The sequence below is a fragment of the Agelaius tricolor genome, unplaced genomic scaffold (genome assembly GCF_023055355.1).
Source record: "Agelaius tricolor isolate 1412-34295 unplaced genomic scaffold, bAgeTri1.0.p SCAF_15, whole genome shotgun sequence".
In the NCBI taxonomy this organism is placed as follows: Eukaryota; Metazoa; Chordata; class Aves; order Passeriformes; family Icteridae; genus Agelaius; species Agelaius tricolor.
The window spans coordinates 15,406,166-15,427,731 of NW_027269275.1; the positions used below are offsets into that span (position 1 = coordinate 15,406,166).

At 58.4% G+C, this 21,566-nt stretch overlaps 1 protein-coding gene across 1 annotated transcript; it reads left to right on the forward strand.

Moving 5' to 3' along the window:
* Positions 1 to 1,901: 1,901 nt before the first annotated feature.
* LOC139596125 (uncharacterized) lies at positions 1,902 to 21,155 on the forward strand. Its single transcript, XM_071440157.1, has 27 exons — positions 1,902 to 2,071; positions 7,343 to 7,428; positions 7,984 to 8,409; positions 8,878 to 9,001; positions 9,079 to 9,229; positions 9,313 to 9,441; positions 9,658 to 9,774; positions 10,331 to 10,376; positions 10,728 to 10,828; positions 10,915 to 11,030; positions 11,988 to 12,262; positions 12,859 to 12,970; positions 13,218 to 13,486; positions 14,044 to 14,139; positions 14,917 to 15,480; positions 15,920 to 15,949; positions 16,036 to 16,195; positions 16,283 to 16,391; positions 16,932 to 17,072; positions 17,161 to 17,283; positions 17,657 to 17,696; positions 17,776 to 17,876; positions 18,348 to 18,460; positions 18,607 to 18,890; positions 19,152 to 19,245; positions 19,646 to 19,932; positions 20,351 to 21,155. The coding sequence occupies exons 2-27, from the start codon at positions 7,389 to 7,391 to the stop codon at positions 20,464 to 20,466; spliced, it is 4,164 nt and encodes a 1,387-aa protein (XP_071296258.1). The 5' UTR covers positions 1,902 to 2,071; positions 7,343 to 7,388; the 3' UTR covers positions 20,467 to 21,155.
* Positions 21,156 to 21,566: the final 411 nt, after the last annotated feature.

A 21,566-nucleotide genomic window follows, 5' to 3' on the forward strand; every position in this document is an offset into this window, starting at 1 on the left:
GATCTTTTAGGACTTTCAGGAACTTTAAGCATATTTAGGTGCTTTAATGGATTTAGGAGCTCTTAGGACTCTTAAGAAGTTGTAGGGCTTTCATAGGAATTCCCCAGTTGAAGCAATAAACCCTTATCAGGCCGAGTACAAGGGCAAATGTCCCTTCCAAGAGACAACACAAGGATTTCCTCCCTCTTCGTGCTCAGGCAGAGTCTTTGAAGGTCTGTCGACTCAGAGATAATCCCGACAACACCAGCAAGTGCAGGCGTTGACCTAAAAATAACTTCTGATAACATCGGATGCAGACAAAAGACTCTTTGTTCCACGAGCAGCAGCAAAAAGAATCCTTGCCTCGCTGGTCCGAGGGGTCTGCACCTAATTCCCCTCTCCAGGAGAGCCTGATCCTGGGTTGAGCAGGGCTATTCCCGGGAGGTGGATTTATGGCGTTTTCCCAAGGAGCCGGTCGGGATGACCGCAGTGGGAGGGAGGTTTGGCTCCCCGCGATGCTCCCTCGGCTCTGGCTGCTCCGAGCGGTGCGTTTGAGAGCTCGCCCAGCTCCCCGAGGCGTGGGGACGGCCGGACTTCAAAGGCAGCTCTGTTAGCCATGGTCCGGCCGCTTTAGGCACGGTCCGGCCATGTGAGCTGCTTCCCATGGGAGCCTTGTCCCGTGGCAGCCGGGGAAACTGAGGCTTGGAGCTGGAAATTAACCCAGTGGCGTGATGTAAACTGCGGGATGCCCCCTGCTGCAGGGATCCCAAAGCAGCCATGGCACCCGTGCTGGCACAATCCCCGTGGATCAAGGTCCATCACCTTCCCTGCTGCAGAGGGAAGTTGTTCGCGCCCTTCCCCCTGCAGAAAGAAAAGTCTCATTCAAGCCATTGAAAATATGTGCAAGAGCAACTATTTACCCAGGGCACTTCTCCCGCCCTGCTCCCTCCTCTCCCTGGTCTGGGCTTTCTCCAGCCCGGCTGTTTCCCGGGGCACACACAAAGGGCTGGGTGCAGGCGCTGCAGGAGCAGCTTTACCCGCTCCAACAGCGCTGCCTGCAGCCCCGGGGTGCCCATCTCCGCCATCTCCAGCCCTGGGGTGGGTGCTGAGGGCGCTGTGGTCGCGTCCAGGCTCTACACCCCACACCCCATCCCACCTGCTCCAGGGGAGCGCTGTGCGTCCCTCTCCTGCCTGTCCTGGGATCTGGGCTCCCTGCCCTGCTCCTTTCCTCCCTCACACCCTGCTCCAGGGGAGCGGGACAGGGGTCACCGGGACACTCCGTCCCGGCTGCTTTCCCATTAATTGTTATTTTTTAATCCCGTTGGCAGTCAGGCGTGCAGCCTGCTGGCTCCGCCGCTGGACGCCCGCCAGCCCGCAGCTGAAGGGCGGCGGGACGCGGCACGCCCGGCTGTCCCCAGCCGAGCTCCCCAGCTCACGGCGGTGCCGGGGCCGGTACCGGCCCGGGGGGGGGCCGCAGCTCCCGGTGCTGCCGGCCCGGGGCTCTCTGGGCAGGTGCCGTGACCGGGGGCGGCGATCTCGGGGGGTCTCGCCGGGGAACGGGCTGGGGCCGCCGGTCCCGGGATACGGCTCTGAGCCGAGCCGGGCTGGAGGCGCTGCGAGCCGCGCCGAGCTGAACAGAACCGGGCCGAGCAGAAGCGGGCAGGTGCCGTGCCGGACGGCGGCGACCCCGCAGCGATCCCGGGGGCTCTCGGAGGGGTCGGTGCGGGGGGAGCGGTGCCGGTACCGCCCCGCTGAGTCACCGGCCGGGGGGGACGGGGCGGGGCACGGCTCCCGGGGCACCGCGCTGAGCAGCCGCGCTCAGAGGTGCGCGGGGCAGCGGGGCCGAGCTGTGCCGAGCCGTGCTAGCCCAGCTGAGCGGAGCCGGGCGGAGCTGTGCGGGGCTGCTGAGCCGCGCCGTACCGGCCCAACTGTGCCGGGCGGTGCCGGGCGGTGCCGAGCCAGCCCAACTGTGCCGGGCGGTGCCGTGCCAGCCCAACTGTGCCGGGCGGTGCCGTACCGGGCCGTGCCGTGCCGGGCGGTGCCCTGCCGAGCCGAGCCGAGCCGAGCCGAGCCGAGCCCGCACTGACTCCAGGTATGGAAGCAACGGGGAGCGGTTGAGCCGGGACGGGGGAGGATCGCGGAGCCCGGTGCCCCCCGTGGGGGTCCCAGAGGCCGCGCTGAGGGGCGTTTGCCCGGTCCCGGGAGCCGAGGGGATGCTGCGGGCGCGGGCAGAGCGGCGGGACGGGAGTGAATGGGGTGCGGGGGCTCCGTGCGGACGGTGGCACCGGCAGCGCCCCGGTTGCTCGGGCAGGGAGCAGCCCGGCTGGATGGATGGAGCTGAGGGGTCTCTCTGGGGGCTGAGCCGCACCCGCTCCGCGCTGGGGGTGATGCGTGCGGCTGGGCAGCGCCCGGGGACTCTGCTGGTGGCCGTGGTGCCAGTGATCTGCGAAACCAACCTTCATCCCTGCGCCGTGGGCTCGCACTCGCCTGCCCCGCAGCCAGGCTGGATTCCTGGGTCGTGAGGCCGCAAAGGCCCCGGAGCTGCCCGGGACCGGCGCTGCTGCCCGCGGCAGAGCTGAGCTCCTCGAAGCCCCGGCCGGTGTGTGGCCATTGCTTCCCACTTTTTGGGAACCACCTGCACACCTCATTCCTGCCTCTCCTCCCTCCCGGCGGAGGGTGCAGCATCCCGTGGGATCGCCGGCATGTCTCGACAGGGTGATCTCCCTTCCCTAAAATGCCTTTTGGGGGGATTCCTCCTGCAACATCCCAGTTTGTTCGTGCCGGTCCTGGCATGTCTCTGTGGGATACGGGATGTAGGATGCTTGGGGTGGTCTCTACCCACTGTCTGTGCTGCCCCTCCAGAGAGACCAGCACAGCTCAGTGAGACCAGCTGGAGAATTGAAATGAAGTCTCCTGGAATAACCTCCTGGCAGCAAGTCCGAGTGGCTGTTGTGGAGGAAAGGCAGCCAAAGCTCATTTCATGGTCTGAGGGCTGCAGTAACCCCCCCAGCCCCCATCCCCACCCCCCACAAGCTCCCCCACCATCAGGGAGCCAGGAGTGTTTCAGAGATGGGGAGGGGGCAAATCCTTTGAGCCCGGGACTGCAGCCACAGTGGGGTTTGCCGTGTCCCTTGCTGGGTTCACAGCTCCTACGTGAATTAAGCCAAGGCCTGAAAATGCTGCATACTTGGTTGCAGTCCAGCTCTTAATCCTGCGGCCTGGGGGCTGCTATTTGCAGAGGAACAGGTTTGGAGCAACTGTGTGTTGGCTGAAGGGGGATCCCTGGGGCTGGCCATCCCTGCACCTTGCGGTGGCACCCGTGGGTGCAGGGGCAGAGCTCTGTGGTTCACAGGCAGCAGGATGGGTCGCTCCCAGCGTGCCAATGTCTGCACGGGACCAGCTGGGCTCAGCCTGCTGGCGCCTGCTTTTCAGGAGCTCTTGGACTCACCAGCTCCTTTCCCATCAGCTCACCCGACAGCTGGGCTTTGGCAGGAATCTGGGAGGCCCACAGTCTGTCACCTGGCTCATTGGGTGCTGCAGGCTTTGCCCTCACTTAGGCTCCAGCAACCTGCTTTCCATGCCAAATACTTGGGAACCTGATTTGGGGTGGTCCTGAGCTACTTTGCACTTCCCTTGCCTGGCACCTGCAGCACAGGCAGGCCATGAGGACCTTGCTCATGGGAAGACCCGGGAGTGGACTGAGTGTTTTGGAGCCATTTGAAACCCAATGGAGTGGACAGGGTGTTTTGGGAGCCATTTGAAACCCAGGGAGTGGACAGGGTGTTTTGGGAGCCATTTGAAACCCAATGGAATGATTTGGAAGGGGGACGTGCAGGAGGGGAAATGGGGCTGCTCTCAGAGAAGACTGTGTGGTGGCAGCGTGTGGCAGGGACAACTGTCTGTACCCCTGTGGCCAGAGATGTCCTTGCACTGTGTTGTAACCGTGTCACGTCAGCCTCAGCCCAGCTTAGGTGTACCTGGTCCTTTGCAGAGTGTGTGTGGCTGCTGCTGGAGCCACAAGGCTTCATGTGTTGGCTGAGCTAGTGCCGTGTTGCCCTGGCACTGGAGGAAGTGCTGGGTTAGTTGACTGTGGTACTTCTGTTTGTGGTGTTTTTTAGGAAATGGAAATTTTTTTTAAAGTTTTGAATGTCAAGACCCAGCTCTAAGCAAATGCTCCGTCCCAGGAGCCGCAGGCACTGGCAGGCGCCTGTGCCAGCCTCCCCTTGGTTCTCCCCACCTTTGTGGGGAGGGATGCCAGCCTTTGTGTGGAGGGACGCCAGCCTTTGTGGGAAGGGATGGCTGCCAGTGGCTGGCAAAGAGCAGATCTGGCAGGGAGTTGTGCCGTTCCCGTGGGAATCACCAGCAGATCTGTTTTCATCCTCTTGGCAAGGCTCATCTGGAAGGTGCTGGGTGCTCTGTGCAGTGCCATGGCCCGGGAAAAGCCGAAGCACCCCAAGGCACAGCTTGGCAGTGCCAGGCTGCTGGCACAGTGCAGCTGCCCCTTGACTCCCTGGGCATCAGCCAAGCCCACCAGTGCTGGGAATCACATGCCAATGCCATGAATAACGTGAGGCTGGCCCTGGGCACGCACCACCGGCCAAGGACAAGGGCACTTTGTGAAGCACTCAGACACTGACGCTGGGGCATCCCTTTGCAGGGGGACCCCCATGGGGTGCTCACGTCCTGTGCAGCTCCAGAGCCAGAGCACATTGGTTTTGGTCCCTACAATGAGGGGCTGGTTGTCCAAAGCTGTTTTGCATCTCCAGGAGCCTGTTGTGGCTTGCCTCTCTGTGCCACAGTTTCCTCATCATGCTGCTGAGTGCCTGAGTAACCACTGTGGTGACGAGTTCAGACTCACTCACACCTCGAGGAACAGAGCGTCACTTTCCTAACGGAGCTGGAAGGAAAACAGATAAAAGCTCCTGGATCTCCCTGCATCCTCTGTTTGTTTGAGTCATCAGAGCTGGGAGTAACATCTTCCCTTCTCCTTGGGAAAAACGTCATGTCCAGAAGCCACGTGCCACCTCCAAAAGCTTAAATGCCTGCTGCCAAGTCACCCAGAAGGCAGTAAGGTTGTAGTAAACACCTTTGTTTGTGGGGTTTTAAGTCTTTTCCCCCTGCCCTCCATTCACCTGAGGTTTAGAGACCTCAGTGTAATGCTTTGGCTTTTCTTCCCAAGGCCAGTACCTTAATGGTGATGGGAGGATAAGAACTGGTGCCCAGGAATAAGCCTCCCTCTCTGCTGATAAGGGAGCCTGCTCCAAGCTGTGCAGCCCTGGCAGAGTGTCTGCCACCTCTTTGTATGTGATCTGGTTGATTTTGACGCCAAGCCAGGAATTTTTCCCCACTGCCATCCGGGCATGGGAAGATGACGAGGCAGGATTCAGCCCTGACGAGAACCCAGCACATCCTGCTCCCTTTGCTGTGCTTGTTGCCAGTGTGGATGGAGGCCCTGGTTTCTCACAGTGAAACCATTTTCAGGGGATTTTCTCTTGCTATTGTTCAGCTCAGGAAGCGGCAATCAGTGTCGGGCCAGCAGGAGCACACAGGGCTCGGAGGGGAAATACCGAAATACCGGCTCCCCCACCCTGCTTCCCACAGGGATTTCTGGTCCCAGCTGAGTAACACTGAAAGGGGCTGATCCTCTCCTCCAGCCTTCCCAATTAAACCTTAAAGATGTCAGCACAGTGGGGTGGGCTGAGGCCTCATTAGGATTCAGTATTCCCCATCCAGAGGCGATGCTTTATTGGCCTGCCAGCTCTGTGCTGCCTCAACATGGTTGAAGCTCCATTGCTTTTAAGTGCTCCAGGTGTTTTCCATTACCCACAGCATTTTGCCACCCCAGGTCCATGCTTTTTGGATATATAGGTGAGATTCCTAAGTGTGTGGCAAGGCACTGGGGTGCCAGCCCCATCCAAATCCATTTACTCCTGCCAAGTCACGCCTGTGCAAAACCCTCCCAGCTCACACTGGGAGACCTCGTTAGTGTCACTTAGCTACAGCCACAGCAGCAGGTTAATTAACAACCCGAAGCCCCCGTCTGCTGATGATAAATTGCCACAAGAAACAGGGGGGGAAGGATGTGGAGTGGGCTGTACACCTGTGCAGGATCTGTGCTGGCTAGAGAAACTTCCAGAAAAGCCTGTGCTGGTGGGAGAAATCTGCTAATGAGTTATTGAGCATCTGATGACCCTTGAGCATCTGGGAGAGCTGTGAGCCTTTGCAGGTGATGCTGGTTGGTGCAAACAAAACAGTTTTGACAGCTTGGTAGGTTTTGGGGGGTGTTTGAGAGCAGTGCAGGAGTGGGTACAGCAGTGGCCAAGGGTGCTGGCTTCACTTTGGGCATTGACAAGTGCTGGGCTGGGCCAGCAGCTCTGACAGCTCCACCAATGCTGTCCCACCCTGAGGGGCTTCTGCAGGGTACAGACCCTGGCAGGGTGTGTCCCGTGGTTGCAGTGACAGCAGGGTGAGGAGGAGGCCACATTTGGTGCACCCCAGCAGAGCTGGAGGTGCAGTTTGTGGCCTGGGGCAGGCGGAAAGCACAATGAAAAAAGCTGTATGTGTGAAGGCAGTGGCTGGGTGAGTGCAGGGGTGTGGGAGCACTTGAGGGTGCTCAGGGCTGGCCTGGGTGGAGGTCACAGAAGCTCTTCCACGTGCAAAGATAAAGAAAAGGGTGGTGGAGCAGGGTGGGAGATGAAAGGATGGGCAAAGGGGCTGTGCAGGATGTGGCCCAGCTGGTTGTGAGCAGCAGATTTGGGCAGCCATGGCTGCTGGGCTGGCATTGCCAGGATGTGCCTGAGAGAGAGCCTGTTTCTGCAGGCTGAAATGATGGGGTGGTTTGCAATGTGCCCAGCTCCTCAGCTAATCTGCAGGAGCTGAAAACATACAAGAAAATAATTTCAGGGCTGGAAAATTAGGAAACCACAGTTTCCTTCTGTTCCTATCACGATAACAAGTCAGGGTGTTCACTGAGATGTGGAGCTGAGAGCGGAAGAGGGGAGGGACCCCTCCTGTGTGGATTCTTGGGTTGGAGTGCTGGGGCACCCTGGGACCCCTCCTGTGTGGATTCTTGGGTTGGAGTGCTGGGGCACCCTGGGACCCCTCCTGTGTGGATTCTTGGGTTGGAGTGCTGGGGCACCCTCTCCATGCTCAGAGCTCAGGGGCTCCCAGCCTCTGCCATCCTTCCAGCCCACAGCCAGCTTGGATGCCCAGTGCTCCTGGCTCCTCTAGAGGCACAGGCAAAGGGAGCTGGCTGTGACACCAGCTGGTGTCCCACCTGCACAGCCTTTGCTCCCATCCCTGCCCTCATGGCATGGGGGATACTCAAATACTCATGTGGTCCCTTCCCTTTGTACCCTTTCAGGCTCTGCTGTCACCTTGAAGGCCAAGCCAAGGTAGAGCTATCCAGGATGAAGGTCCTCTTCCTGCTCCTTCTCTCCCTCCTCCAAGGTAGACTGTCCTGCCTTGGGATGGTGGGCTGGGTTTGGGCTGCTGGGAGTAACTGGCAGCCCCAAAACATTGGCTGGGGGGCACCATGAGATGTGTGCAACCAAAGCTTCCACAGAAGTAAAACATCTGCTGGGACGATGTGCTCTGGTGGGTCTCTTGGGCAGAATGTGTCCTTTCCAGGGAGAGGAGGTGGCCTCCATCCATCCATCCATCCATCCATCCATCCATCCATCCATCCATCCATCCATCCATCCATCCATCCCTCCCTCCCTCCCTCCCTCCTGGGAATGGACAGGTGTGCTGGTGTGGGTGGTGGCACACAGGAGAGGGTGTCCCTGAAGGACAGGAGGTCCTGTTGCCCAAAGGGCCCTGTCAGCAGCGTGGGTGTGACACTGGGGACGTGGCTGGTGTCACTCAGCCTGCAGGACAGGGTTGGGATAACTGGGGTGGAGAGCCTGGTGTGCCACGTGTGACAGCTGCTGCAGGGCTGGGGTGCTTGCAGGGCTGGCTGTGCCTGCAGCTGATCTGCTGTCCCTGTGTGCCTGTACAATGCAGGGCTGGCAGCCAGTGGCCACAGGGAAGAGGATTTTCGCTTCTGTGGTGACCGGAACCAGACCCAGGAGAGCTCTGCCATCTTCCAGCACGGCCCTGCCACCATCTCCATCGAGAACACGGCCCAGGCTCTGATCATAAAAAGGCCCTTTTTGCCAAGCAGGAGAAACTCTTACTACAAGTACAAGTTGCCCCCCACCTTGGGCAGGTACCGCTTCTGCATCTTCTGGTTTGAGTCCAACAGGAGCCTGCAGCTGGTGTATGGGAAGCACAGCATCCCCCTGGGTGGGGACACATCCAGCAGCATCTCCTGGGGACAGGAGAGTCAGAAGACTGAAAGAACCAGAGCCAACATCTTCAACGTGTCCTATATCATAAAGGGTGGGAGGAACACCTCCCTGGATGCTAAAGCTGAATACTTCTTCCCTGGTAAATGCAATTTAATGTTATTTTAAGGAAATTGAAGGGTTGTTTTGTCCCCAGCCTGTTCCCTAGTCGCCATCAGAGCACTGATTGTTTCCCAGTGTGTGGTTTAGCCTGGTGTGAAGGATGATTGAAGGGGATGTAGGTTTTCTTGAAGCAGCCCAAAGACAGGCCTGGTACCCAGCATCCCTAAAGGTGGAGATTTTCAAAATGCTGCCTAAAATTCCAGAAAATTAAGGTCTTTGCAGTGGTTTCTCAGGGTCCAGTCTCTACCATGAGGTCCCCATGGCCTCAGTGGGAGCTGAGTTCTGGTTGGCAGGAAAGCCCTGTAGGTTGGGGTCACTATCAGCTTTCCTGGCTCGGGATCACCTTGAAGCCCTCTGCTTTCTGTTCCCACCAGGGCTCTGCCAGTTAGTTTGGGGCATCAGGAAACCAATTGTGCCCATGCATTTAATGGCATTTCCATTCCTCCAGCCTCTCCAGAGAGCATGCCTGTGTGGGAGCAGGATGTGGAGGAGCAGCTCAGTGTCCTGGACAGCCTCATTGCCCAGCCCCTGGCAGCAGCCCCGGGGGCCAGGGAGCAGCAGAGGCTCCGGCGGTGAGTCCCAGCTCACCCCATTCCTGCTGCTGCCACGGCAGCCCTGCTGCACCCAGCTCACTGTGCCCCTTGCCCAGCAGCAAACTCGGGGAGCTGGAGAAGATGCTGGCCAAGGTGGAGCTGGAAGGGCAGAACCAGACCTTTGGGGAGGCCACTGTGCACGCCACCGTCCTGAGGGTGCAGCCCAGCCGGGCTCCTCAGCCACTCACCTTTGCTCCCCTGAGAGAGGTGGGTCCTGCAAAGCCTGCCCTGGTGCTCTTGGCCCAGCATGCTCCCTCTACACCTCTTTCCTGATGAGTGTCCCTTTGCAGGAGAGTGGAGAGGTCCAGGGATTCACAGTGGACCTGCCAAGCAGCCTGTTCATGGTGGTGAAGGAGAGGGAGGAGGTGGTGGAGCACAGGGTGCTCGTCATGGACATCAACAGGCAGACCATGTTCCAGGTAATGCCCATGTGAATGGCAGGCTGGGTGTCCCGTGGTCCTGGGCTGCAGGGGTGCCCCCAGACCAGGGTGCTGCTGCTCACTGGGAGAAGATGCTTCAAAGATGAGCTAAAAGCTTGATGGGTAAAGTCACAGGACCTTCTTGGGCACCCTCCCCTGCTTCTCACCTGGCTGCTCTCCCTTCCCACCCTGCCACTGCCTCCTCTTCTCCTACAGGATGAAAACAGCAGCCACGTGCTGGGTGACAAGGTGGTCAGCATCTCCCTGGTGGACACAGTGGTGGCCAACCTCTCCGAGCCAGTGGTGCTCACCTTCTTCCACGACCAGCTCCCGGTAGGTGGGGAACAGCCCCACAGAACCTGATCCCACCAGGAATGGAGGGGCAAGGAGGGCTCAGCCCCTGCCAGCTTAGGGTGGGCTCACAATCCAGCAGGTCCCTGCCCATGGCCTGCCTGTGCAGGGTCTGCTGTGCTTCTGGGGCTGATCACACACAGTCATGGCTTGTCTGTGTGCGCTGGTGGTGGCACTGCCCTCCCCTCTCCAGGAGATGCCTCATGGCAGGTGTGTCACATCCAGCACTGTCACCAGGGCTGGGGCACACTGTGTCAGCAGGCCCTTGGCTCATCATGGCTCTGCCAGGTGCCCGCTCAAACTGAACCCTTTGTTTGGAAAAGAGGATCTGGAAGGAGGCATCTGCTCCATCAGCTGTTAACAGAGTGGTCTCTGCCTGGAGCCCACTCCCATCGTAGGGGCAGTCTGGTTTATCCAAGTCATACTTTGTCTCCTGAGACCATCCCGTCTCCTGCCCTGTGCTGTCCCCTGTCAGTGCTGGGCAGGCAGCAAACCCACAGCTGCCTCCTGAGCAGGGCCTGTGGTTTTGTCGTTGCAGAGGAACGTGACCCCATTGTGCGTGTTCTGGCAGGAGGACCCCTCTGGTGAGTGCCCTGGGCAGTGAACTCAGGCCCTTTTCCAAGGCACCACAGCCCCACCAGCAGGGTGAAGGTTGCTCTGCACCTCCCTTCCTCACTCCATCTCCATAAGCCATCCCCACAGGGCTGATGTCAGGGTTTTTTTTTCCCTCCAGAGCTAACCTAAGGCTTTCCCCTTCCCTAGGGATGGGTTGCTGTGCCGAGGGGGCTGTTTGAGAATTAGTGCTTGGCCTGGGGCAAGCTGGGACCCCCCACTCTTGTTCTCCCTCTTTCCACAGACACGTGGCCCTGAAGATCCTTTAGGCCATGGCAGATGTTCCTGCTGCTCAGCAGATGCTCTCCCTTTCTCTTGCACAGGCAGCTCTGGGAGCTGGGACAGCTCTGGCTGTGCCACAGTGACGGGGAGCAGCCAGACAGAATGCAGGTGCAACCACCTCACCTACTTTGCTGTGCTCATGGTGGGTAGCACCTTCCCTCAGATCCCTCACTTCATTCCCACTGGTGCTCTTCCTCACCATCTCTCATTCCTCCTCCTCTTCCTCAGGTTTCCTCTCCAGACATCACCTCTGTGCACAGGAATTACCTGAGTATCATAAGCTACGTTGGCTGCCTGATCTCAGCTTTGGCTTCCATTTGCACCATTTTCTTCCTCTACTTCAGGTACAGTCTGATGGTTCACCCCACACTCCCTGCTGTGCCCTGTCCCTGGCCATGAACCCCTGCTGGGCACAAGCTCTCCAAGCAGTTGGTGGCCTGGATAGAAGCATCACAAAGGAGCCTTGTTTGAAGAAAGCAGAGTTCTCCTGTCCAGGGTCCACCCCCTCTGTCAGGTCTCCTGCAGGGTGCTCAGACACACCAGCTCTTTTCAAAGATTTTGGAAAATCTTCTTGATTGTTATGGATGCAGCAAGCAGAAGTCTGCAAAGATCTTTTCAAGGACCTGGAGGAGAACATGAGTGTCTTCTTCTGAGTCATGTTACTGATCCTAAGTGGATGATTCAGACCTGAAATCTTAGAATCATAAAATATAGAATGGTTTGGGTTGGAAGGCACTGAAAGATCATTCATTTCCAACCCCTCTGCCTCAGGCAGGGACACCTTCCACTACACCAGGTTGCTCAGAACTCCATCCAACCTGGCCTTGAACAATTCCAGGGATGGGGCAGCCACAACTTCTCTTGGCAGCCTGTGCCAGGGCCTCACCATCCTCACAATTTCTTCAGAATATCTAAACTAAACCTGTCCTCAGACTGAAGCCATTCTCCCTTGTCCTGGCACTCCATGCCCTTGTTCAAAGTCCCTTTCCAGCTCTCTTTAGGCACTGGAAGGTGCTTTAAGGTCTGGAGCCTCCTCCAGGCTGCACAACCCAAACTCACTCAGCCTCTCCACAGGAAAATGCTTCAGCCCTCTGAGCATCTTCAATGCAGGGTCAGCTGCAGGGGCTGGATTTGGGATGGGTGGTCTCTCAGTGGGGTTGGTGTCTCAGTTCCTGGCACTACCAAAGGGTCTCCTTGCTCTTCTGCTGGGGCAAGGTGCCCCATGAGGGCTGTGGGGTGCTGTGGGCACCACTGGTGCTGGCCAGGCAGGGTGGTGAGTCCTGCTCCCTTTGGTTCTGCAGAAGCAAACAGCGAGACCAGATCACGAGCATGCACATCCACATGAACCTGCTGGCTGCCATCTTCCTCCTGGACATCACCTTCCTCATCTCCGAGCACTTGGCTGCCAGCAGCAGCGAGGCCATCTGCACAGCTGGGGGGCTGTTTCTGCACTTCTCACTCCTGAGCTGCCTCACCTGGATGGGCATTGAGGGCTACAACCTCTACAGGCTTGTGATCGAAGTCTTCAACGCCTACCATGACCATTTCCTGCTCAAGCTCTGCCTGGTTGGCTGGGGTGAGCATGGGGGGGCAGAGACCCCCTGAGGGGCACTGGGGTGGGTCTTTCCCACGGGATACAAGGCCTGGATGGGGATGGAGACACAGCTGTGGGGAGCAGCTGTCTGTCAGGAGCCTTGGTGAGACTGGAAGGCTGAGAGCAGAAGCTGGTGCTAAAGCAAGGGTGGGTCATCCTGGGGGAGCAGCCAGCAATGGAGACCTCAATGGAGAGCTACCACTTGGGATGTTTAAATAGTGATAGGATCCTTTCTTTCTGAAGGAGACATCCAGGACAGCCCAGGGCTGGATGCAGGAAGTGCCCATGCTTCTCTGCCATGCTCTGGGCTGGAGGTCATGGCGGGAAGATCTTGTGATATTTATGGCCTAAAGATCCCCATCCCTGGGAGGTCCCCAGGTGGGGTCAGCACAGCACCACTCCCTCCCAGGCTGGGGCTTATTCCAGGTGCCCCTGATGTGTGTTCCATCCCTGGTTTCCCTTTGGGAGGGAGGATGTTGGCTTGTGCTCTGTGCAGGGAGAAAGGGCCAGCAAGTCCTTCCAGAAGGTCCAAAGGCCAGGGAGTAGGGCAGCCACTTCCCTCTGCTCTTTCCACCCAGGGCTCCCTATCTTCTGTGTGATGGTGATCCTCCTGGCCAGCTGGACCAACTACGGCCCCGTCTCCATTCCCATCTACGAATCCATTGATGGCAGAACCATCAATGCAACCATGTGAGTCATGGCACATGGGTTACCTGGTCTCTGGCCATAGGTAAAGTCAGCTGGCCAAACCTTCACCATGGCCTGGGCCTTTTCTGGGGTTTTGTGGCAGCAGGATCCCCCTCCCTGGGCTCTGGGCTGGCCCCACAAACTTCTGTGCTTCTCCCAGCCCCTCCTCGTGACCCCGTGGGTGGACACAGAGTAACTTAATATAATATATATAATAAAATAATAAATCTGCCCTTCCTCCTCCCTCCAGCTGCTGGATCACGAGCCCCCTGGTCCAGAACTCCGTGAACCTGGGTTTCTTCAGCCTGGTGTTCCTCTTTAACTCGGTCATGCTGGGGGCCATGGTGCGGGAGATCCTCCGGCAGAACAAAAAGGGTCACAAGCTCAAGCATGTCCTGGCCCTCCTTGGGCTGAGCATCCTGCTGGGCATCCCCTGGGCGCTGATCTTCTTCTCCTTTACCTCTGGTGTGTTCTGCCTTGTCTCCCTCTACATCTTCACCATCATCAACTCCCTCCAAGGTGAGCCAGTGACTCTGGGCTCCTCTGAAGAGCAGCAGGATTTTCACGGGGTGTTGGTGGGGTGGTGATGGTTGCAGGATGAGCTCTGGCAGCCTGGGTGTGGCTCACTCTCAGCTGTGGTTTGTCCCTCAAGGGGGCTCACCCACGCTTCCTTGTGCCCCTGCTCACAGGGGTCTTAGGATGAGGGAAGAGACGAGGATCTGACTCCATGTTTCAGAAGGCTTGATTTACTATTTTATGACATATATTATATTAAAACTATACTAAAAGAATAGAAGAAAGGATTTCATCAGTAGGCTGGCTAAGAATAGAAAAAGAAAGAATGATAACAAAAGCTTCTGTCTCGGACAGAGAGTCCAAGCCAGCTCACTATGATTGGCCATTAATTAGAAACAACTGCATGAGACCCATCACAGATGCACCTGTTGCATTCCACAGCAGCAGATAAATTGTTTACATTTTGTTCCTGAGGCCTCTCAGCTTCTCAGGAGGAAAAAGTCCTAAGGAAAGGATTTTTCATAAAAGATGTCTGTGACACTTCCTCTCCCCTCTGCCAGGTTTCCTCATCTTCCTCTGGTACTGGACCATGGTGCTGCAGGCGAGGAAGGCCCCTGACTCCCAGAGCAGCTCTGACAGTGCCAAGCTGCAGCCCAGCAGCAGCTGAGCCCCGCGGTGGCTGTGCCAGAGCTCCCCATGCCAAGCACGGCCACAAGAAGGAGCACACCATCTGCTTTGCTACTGCACCTGCCGTGTAGTGCCACAGGGAGCCCAGGGACCCACAGTGGGGCCAGCCACCCCCCCCTCTGCTGGCCCCCTCCCCAATTTTCTCATCCTGACTGGCTTGGCACCCTTGGGGCAGGAGGGAGGGAGGGAGGGATTCTTACTTGGGCAGTGGGGGCTGTAAAAAGTGGAAGGGGCAGGGACAAGGTCCCCAGTGCCTTTGGATGTCCCCTCCCACATCCTGAGGCCAGGACTGATGGGTGGGAAGGGCCCAGTTTTCAGCCCTTGCTGATGGTCGCCATGAGGGTCCTTCCCCAGAGAAGACAGAATGACTCTGCCCCTGCCACACTCTCAGGCAGCTGAAATGATCTATTTTTGTTGTTTTGTTTAATATCTATTTTTGAGTGATGTAGGAGCTCAGTGAGCATGCCTGCACACCAGATCTGTGCCCATTAAAGCGGTTTTTCTCTGAGTGTGGCTCTCTGGGGTCTCTGCTGGGTGCGTTGGTGGGCTCTCCAATGGGATCCATCTCTCATCTGGGTTATCCCATTTCTGGGGCAGGACCCAGCATTTCACCCTGGAGGATCCTGCTGAGGATAGTGGCACTGATGATGGTGCTCCTGGCAGAGCACTGGCTGCCTGGGGCTGCTGGGGTTATGGAGGGAGGGATCACGGCTTGGGAATCTCCAGGGACTGCCACTCCCCAGCAGAAAGGGAGGACAGGGATCTGAAGAGGGAGACATCAAAGGATAGGAATCATCCCCTCAGTGCCTGTGGGGCCAGGCAGAATCTGGCTGTCCTGGCTGTGCCTCTTGCAAACACCACATTTCCCATCCCACCGTCCCCCTTCCAGCTGCCTGCTCCAGCTGGGGCAGGAGGGGAATGTTTCATCCTGGAGGCCTGTGGTGGTGCCCAGTTTAGGATGAGGATGCTCCAGCATTTGCTGGGCTGGTTAGGGCCATCAGGAGTGTGGGGAGAAAGGGAAAGCAAAGAGCCCCGAGCTGCCAGGGGCAGGAGCCGGGCGGTTGCTGCCGTTGCTGAGAGCTGGGACAGGAGGTCACTTGCCAGCCCACAGGAAGGCGTGAGGGGCTCCCAAAAGAGGAACAGCTCTTGCCTCAGAAGTGGCCACAAGCCCTGGGCGAGCCTGGGGAGGAGCAGAGCTGCTGGGACAAGGGGAGCAGAGTGTGGTGGGATGGCCGGGGGCAGCCAGGAGACCCCACAAAGTGGCATGAACTTGTTCCTGGGCACTGTCCTGCTGCTCCTGCTGCTGCCTGGTGAGTGGCATCCTTAGCACCGGGGGTGGTGCATGGGCTTTGTGGGAAGGTTTTCCCATGGGAAGGTGTTCACCAAAAGACCAAGTGGGGATTTCATCCTGAAACGTGGACAGGCCAGAGAGGAGCAGCCCCACTGGGATGTGCAGAGGTGAGCAGAGTTGGGGGCTTTGTTGCTGGGGGCTTTTTTAAAACCTGGGCTCAGCAGTCCAGGGTCTCCTTTGTGAGCCCCTCTGTCAGGCTGGACACAGTGGTTGTGCCCTCACCAGCTCTGATCGCTGTCCAGGTGTTTTTGAAGCCCACGTAACTGCAGGGCTGTTCCTTCAAAACCTGGCAGCTGCCAGACTCTCCTGCCTTCTCCTCCCCTTTCCCTCTGGACAGAGGGAGGGCTGACCCCAGATTTTGGCGTTTCCCCCCCTTTCTCCATATCCCCCTGTTCCAGATGTTGCCGAAGGACAGGACAGCTGTTCTGGTGAGTGTCCCCTCCCATTCCCCCCCTTGCTCCCAGTGCCCACCCGTGCTGTGGTGCCCAGTGGTCACTGCTGCCGCCCTGCCCAGAGCTGCAGCGGGGTGATCAGCACCGGGAGTGCTGCAGTGTGGAGCTGGAGCAGCAGAGCCCAGGCAGCAGCACCCGAGTGCTCCACCTGTCCCAGCACTGCCCGGAGCTGTGGCGCTCCCAGAGCCGCGCCTGCGCCTGCCTGAGGGAGCACTGGCTCAGGTAGGGGCAGGGGCAGGGCTGGCCAGGACAGGGTCTGGGGGCTCAGTCCCCATGTCCCCGTGTCCCACAGCCCCCCTTGTCCCACAGGCTGCTGCAGTCAGGGTGGCAAAGTCGGCTGGCTGGGCTCAAGACTCTGCTCTTCAATGTCAGCAGGGCTGTCACCCGTGATGTCCTCATCACCTTCTCCCCCAAAGAGGTGAGCTGTGCCCCTCCCTCTCCCTTGCTTGGAAGGTCTCACACCTTCCAAGCATCCCTCAGACCCTGCCTCAGGGCGTGGTGTGCCCTGCTGTGCTCTTCCTCCTCCCTGTGGGGTTGCATCATGGGCCCACATCAACATCCCTTGGCAAGGAGTCACGTGAAGTGGTGCTTGGGAGGAAAGAGCCCTCCCCAAGGAGCCCTCCCAGCAGACCAGGTGGGCAGGGGGAGTGTGAGGCAGGAAAGGAGCAGAGACAGGTGTGACCTTGTGCCTCCTGCCCACCCAGAGGCTCTCTCAGGCTCTGGATGTCCCAGGGGATCATGTGTGGGTAGAGAATCTGCTGGGTCCCACTCCCAGCTCTGCCCCCATAGATGCTGAGTGCTGGGAATGAGGTTCTTTCCTTCTGCTCTCAGGGCTCCTGCCAATGTTACTGAGCAAACCCACCTGGGCAGGGCTGAATTTGTGCCTGGAGCAAGATTGGTGGGTTCTGAACAGAGATGTGACCTGGCAGCAACAACCTCTCACTGTTCTCTGCTGCAGGGCCCCAGCAGGCTGAACAGCACAGAGAAAGGGAAGGCAGGTAAAATCCACTTCCCCAGGGAGATATTCCAGTCCCTGGGCAGCCAAACAGTGCGAGTGGTGGTGACAGTCCTCAATATCCAGCAGCTTGGCATGTTCAAGGTACAGGCTGGCACTGCCAGCATCCTTCCCGCTGCCTCCAGCCCCTGCCACCCACCAGCTCAGCCCTTGCAGGGTTTCCTCTCCACAGGAAGTCAACCAGACAGGGCAGGTCCTGGACAACACCGTGGTGGGCATCACGGTGGGCGAGAGCAGCATCTCGGGGCTGCAGGAGCCCGTGCAGATCACCTTCCCCCACGGGGAGCTGCCCCAGGTGAGTCAGCCCCGCAGGGCTGCCCTGCCCTCCCCTGCAGTGCCCGTCTCCGGGACAGGGGCTGCTGCTGCCCTCCCCATGCAGGGGCTGGTGCTGCTCTCCCCGGGACAGGGGCTGCTGCTGCTCTCCCCGGGACAGGGGCTGCTGCTGCTCTCCCCATGCAGGGGCTGATGCTGTTCTCCCCATGCAGGGGCTGCTGCTGCTCTCCCCATGCAGGGGCTGCTGCTGCCCTCCCCATTCAGGGGCTGCTGCTGCCCTCCCCATTCAGGGGCTGGTGCTGCCCTCCCCATTCAGGGGCTGGTGCTGCTCTCCCCATTCAGGGGCTGGTGCTGCTCTCCCCATGACAAGGCTGACGCTGCTCTCCCCCTTGCAGGGTGTCACTCCCCGATGCGTGTTCTGGGATGCCAGCAAAGGTGCGGCTGCTCGGGGCAGGTGTGGGGCGGGGCACAGGCGCTGTCCCAGCGCTCACAGCCGCTCCCGGGCCTCTTGCAGGGCAGGCAGGAGGCTGGCGCAGCAGTGGATGTGTCACACAGCCCGGGGACAAGGGGACAGTCTGCTCCTGTGACCATCTCACCTTCTTCACCCTCCTCCTGGTGACGATCCCACTTCCTGCAGCTCCTGCTTGTGCCCTGGCAGTGCTGCCTGCCCACTTTTGTGGCCCCTTGGGTGTCATGAGTAGCCACACAGGGACAATTATAGATATGCCCAGGCAAGGCAAGGTCCCAAACCCAAGCCCAGCCCCAGCTCAGGAGGGCAGCAGCAGATCAGCTCGGCAGGGCAGGCTGGAAAAGGCCCCAGCTTGGTTCAGGCTCTGGCAGAACAAGGCTTGAGGTCACAGATCCTGGTGGAGACTCCCAGGAGGGTGCTCACAGTGGTCCACTTCACCCACAGAGCATCTCCTCTGAGCCACCACTGCCCTGCTTCCCCTGAAGATCTTCTGGGGGCTGGTATGGGGTCCCTGCAGCAGCCCACTGGGGCTACCAGCCCCATGGCTCTGGTACCTGCAGTCAGGTTTCCTAGGCTGGTGCAGGGCCTATCTAACCCAACATGTGCACGTTTGGCAGAACCCAGCTCTGGATGGCTCCACAGCAAGAGCTCTGCTGGCTGTTGCCACCGCTGGCTGTGGGGTAGCCATGGCTTTCTCCATCTTCACTGTGGCCTTCTGCATCTTCGTCAGGTGGGATGAGCCAGCAGCTCCATGGGGGCTTGTCAGGCTGGGAGAGGCGTGAGGCAGTGCCAGTGCCTCTCCTGGACCTGCTGTGCCACAGCCCAGGGCCCTGCTCAGCTGTGACCCTGCCCTTCCTGCTCCCTGTGGGGACACAGGTGCAGGTTCAGGCTGGAGGAGACCGTCCGCACCAACCTGGGGCTGCACCTCAACCTCGTGGGCAGCCTGCTCCTCCTCAACCTGGCCTTCCTGCTCAACACTGGGCTCGCTGGCAGGGCCTCCCCAAGCACCTGCAGGGTCCTGGGGGGGCTCACCCACTACTGCCTGCTCTGCTGCTTCACCTGGACGGCGCTGGAGGGCTGCCAGCTCTACGTCCTCTTTGTCAAGGTCCTCGGCACCTACATCCACCACTACCTGGCAAAGCTGTGCCTGCTTGGCTGGGGTGAGCAGCCTGGGTGAGAGGGGCAGTGGGAGGTTTGGATTGGGTATTGGGGAAAATGTCTTCACTGAAAGGGTGGTTAGGTACTGGAACAGGGGGCCCTGGGCAGTGGTGGAGTTCCCAACCCTGGAAGTGTTCAAACATGTGTGGATGTGGCACTTGGGGACATGGTTTAGTGGGTGAGTTAATTAATGGCTGGACTTGGTGATCTTAGAGTTCTTTTCCAACCTAAACAATTCTGTGATTGTGTCTCCCTTCTCCCAGGCTTCCCTGCTCTCGTGGTGGGAGTGGCAGGAGCTCTTGGCAGCTATGGAGAATACAGCATCCAGACCATGGACCACCAGGCCATAGCCCACCTGTGCGTGTGCCTCTGCCCACAGGGCTCAGGGGGCCCTTTGGCACAGGGAGGGGCAGCTCAGTCTTGCCAGGAGTGCAGCAGTCAGGGATTGCACCCATCTGCTTTGGCTTTGGGCCATGCTTCTGCTTCCTTAATTGTGATTGCCACACATCAGCCACCCCCAGCTCTCATGCTGAGCCTCCTCAGTCATGCCTGCAGCCCTCCAGGTCATGGAGGGATGTCCAAGGTCCCCCTGGAGCTTGTCCAGGCTCCCTGCCAGCTGAGCAACACGAGGGCAGTGGATACCAACCCTGTCCCCCTGCTTCACCCTGGCCTTGAAAAATCCCAGCAGGGGAAGGCTCCCATGGGTGCTGCTGAGGTTTGCAGGGCTGCTGGAGGCACCATGGTTGTCTCTTTTCAGGTGCTGGATCACTTCCAAATATCTTCTGGTCCACTACATCACCAACTGTGGCTACTTTGGCCTCATCTTCCTCTTCAACATGGCTGTGTTTGGGGTGGTGACCCACAAGAGCTGCAGCCTGCAGGGCACTGGGGCAGTGCAGGGACACCGTAAGCCCTGGAAGGTGGCTCTGGTGGCAGCAGGGCTCTTCTGCCTGCTGGGAGCCACTTGGGCCCTGGCATTCCTCACCTATGGCATCTCCTCTGCAGCTGTGCTCTACCTCTTCACCATCCTCAACTCTCTGCAAGGTCAGCACTCACTCTGAGCTGGGTTCCCTGGCCTTGGGTGGGGAAGGTGGAGGAGGCAGAAGCCAGCCTGGCTGTGGGCTGACCAGGGATCCCAAGGCACCAGTGTCTTCCCAGCACTGCCATACCCCTCCTTTTGTCAGGGCACACCAAGCAGCAGGTCCCAAGGTCCCAACTACCAGCATGGAGCTGCTCATGGCCCCCAATTACACCCTCTCCACCCATGGTGGTTTTTCTCTGAGAAAGACATTCCTGCAGAGGACTAGGGACATTATCCACTCCCAGCCAAATGGTTCATGTGAAGGAGGGGGTGAGCTGAGGGAATCCCCTGGAAATGGAAGGAAAGTGTCATTAGCATCCTGGCAAGATGCTTCCCATTGTCTCCTGCTGCTGCTGAGTGTTTGTCTTCCTTTCCTTGCAGGAATCTTCATATTCATCTGGTTGGTTGTCCTCTACTACCCAAAGACAAAGGAGAGCACTGGTTCCCTCTCCTACATCATCAAACATGACAAAACCACCACAGCCTCCCAGGACTAGCTCCTGGCTGGAGCAGCTCCTGGCTGGAGCTCTCTCCCTGCCTGCACCTGCATCCACCGAGAGCCATCCTGGCAGATGCAGCTTCCTCCCAGAGGGAGAGATCAGCTAACAATGCCTCAGTTTACCCTTCAGTGGGCATGATCCACCTCAGCAGGGCTCTTTGCTTTGTCCCTTTCATTCCTGCTGGGCTGCCCTGGGCAAGGAACTCCACAGATGATGCTTCTGCAAAGTCCCTCCAGGCTGCAGCTCCATGGTCTCAAGGTGGCCCTGATGTCATTCTCCAGGGGACAAGGAGGAAGCCCCCAAAGCACCTGCCTTCAGCCATGATGGAGCCATCACCCTCTTTGCTCGAGGTGGCTTTTGGTGCTGAACCAGCCCAGCAGGGAGTTTCCTGCCACTGGAGGGAGAGGGTTGACTTGCTCCAGCCCAGCATGTGGGAGTTTTGCATCTGGGAATCAGCAAAAAGAAGAGGAAATCCATGAGCTTCTTTGCAAAACATCTCCTTGCTCTCTGGCAGAGATCTGCTGTGTGTCCTTCATGCCAAACAGCCTCTGGGGCCAGCAGCAATTCCCTCATGGACATGATGCTCTAGCCAAAACGCACTTACAGCTGCCTTGAAGGGCAACTGCTGTCTTCTCCTGATCTGTGTTTTGGTATTAAATCCCTGCCCGCTGGCTGAGCACTGTGAATTTAGTCTTTAATACCTAAATTATTGTTTGTTATTTGCTTTATATTAGGGATGTATCAATGGGAAAAGTCTTGCTGGCCATTTGCCATGAATGAAAAGAGAAATGTTAAGAATGAGGGGAGAAGTCACCATGGATGGGTGCACACACCCACCCACCCACCCACACACACACACACACACACACACGTGTGCATGCACAAAGCAGCCTTTTCTCTGCTAACGCTGCCTTTGTGTGGCACAGAAGTATGCAAGGACCAGCTTTGGTACCTAGAGTGAGGTACTTCCATCTCCCCACATGCCAGGGTGACTCTGTGGGGGAGAGGGAAGCAGGAGGAAGGGCTCTCCCATCCCTGGGTACATACTCTGGGTTTATAGACTATGGGTCTGCAGGGGAGAAGGTCCAAGAGATGCA

Excerpts from the sequence above, each read along its gene's own strand:
- LOC139596125 (XM_071440157.1), top strand. The coding sequence starts at position 7,389 with ATGAAGGTCCTCTTCCTGCTCCTTCTCTCCCTCCTCCAAG. Across the intron at positions 17,877-18,347 it reads CCTTCTTCACCCTCCTCCTG|AACCCAGCTCTGGATGGCTC; the intron begins GTGACGATCCCA and ends CACGTTTGGCAG. Across the intron at positions 19,933-20,350 it reads CATCCTCAACTCTCTGCAAG|GAATCTTCATATTCATCTGG; the intron begins GTCAGCACTCAC and ends CTTTCCTTGCAG.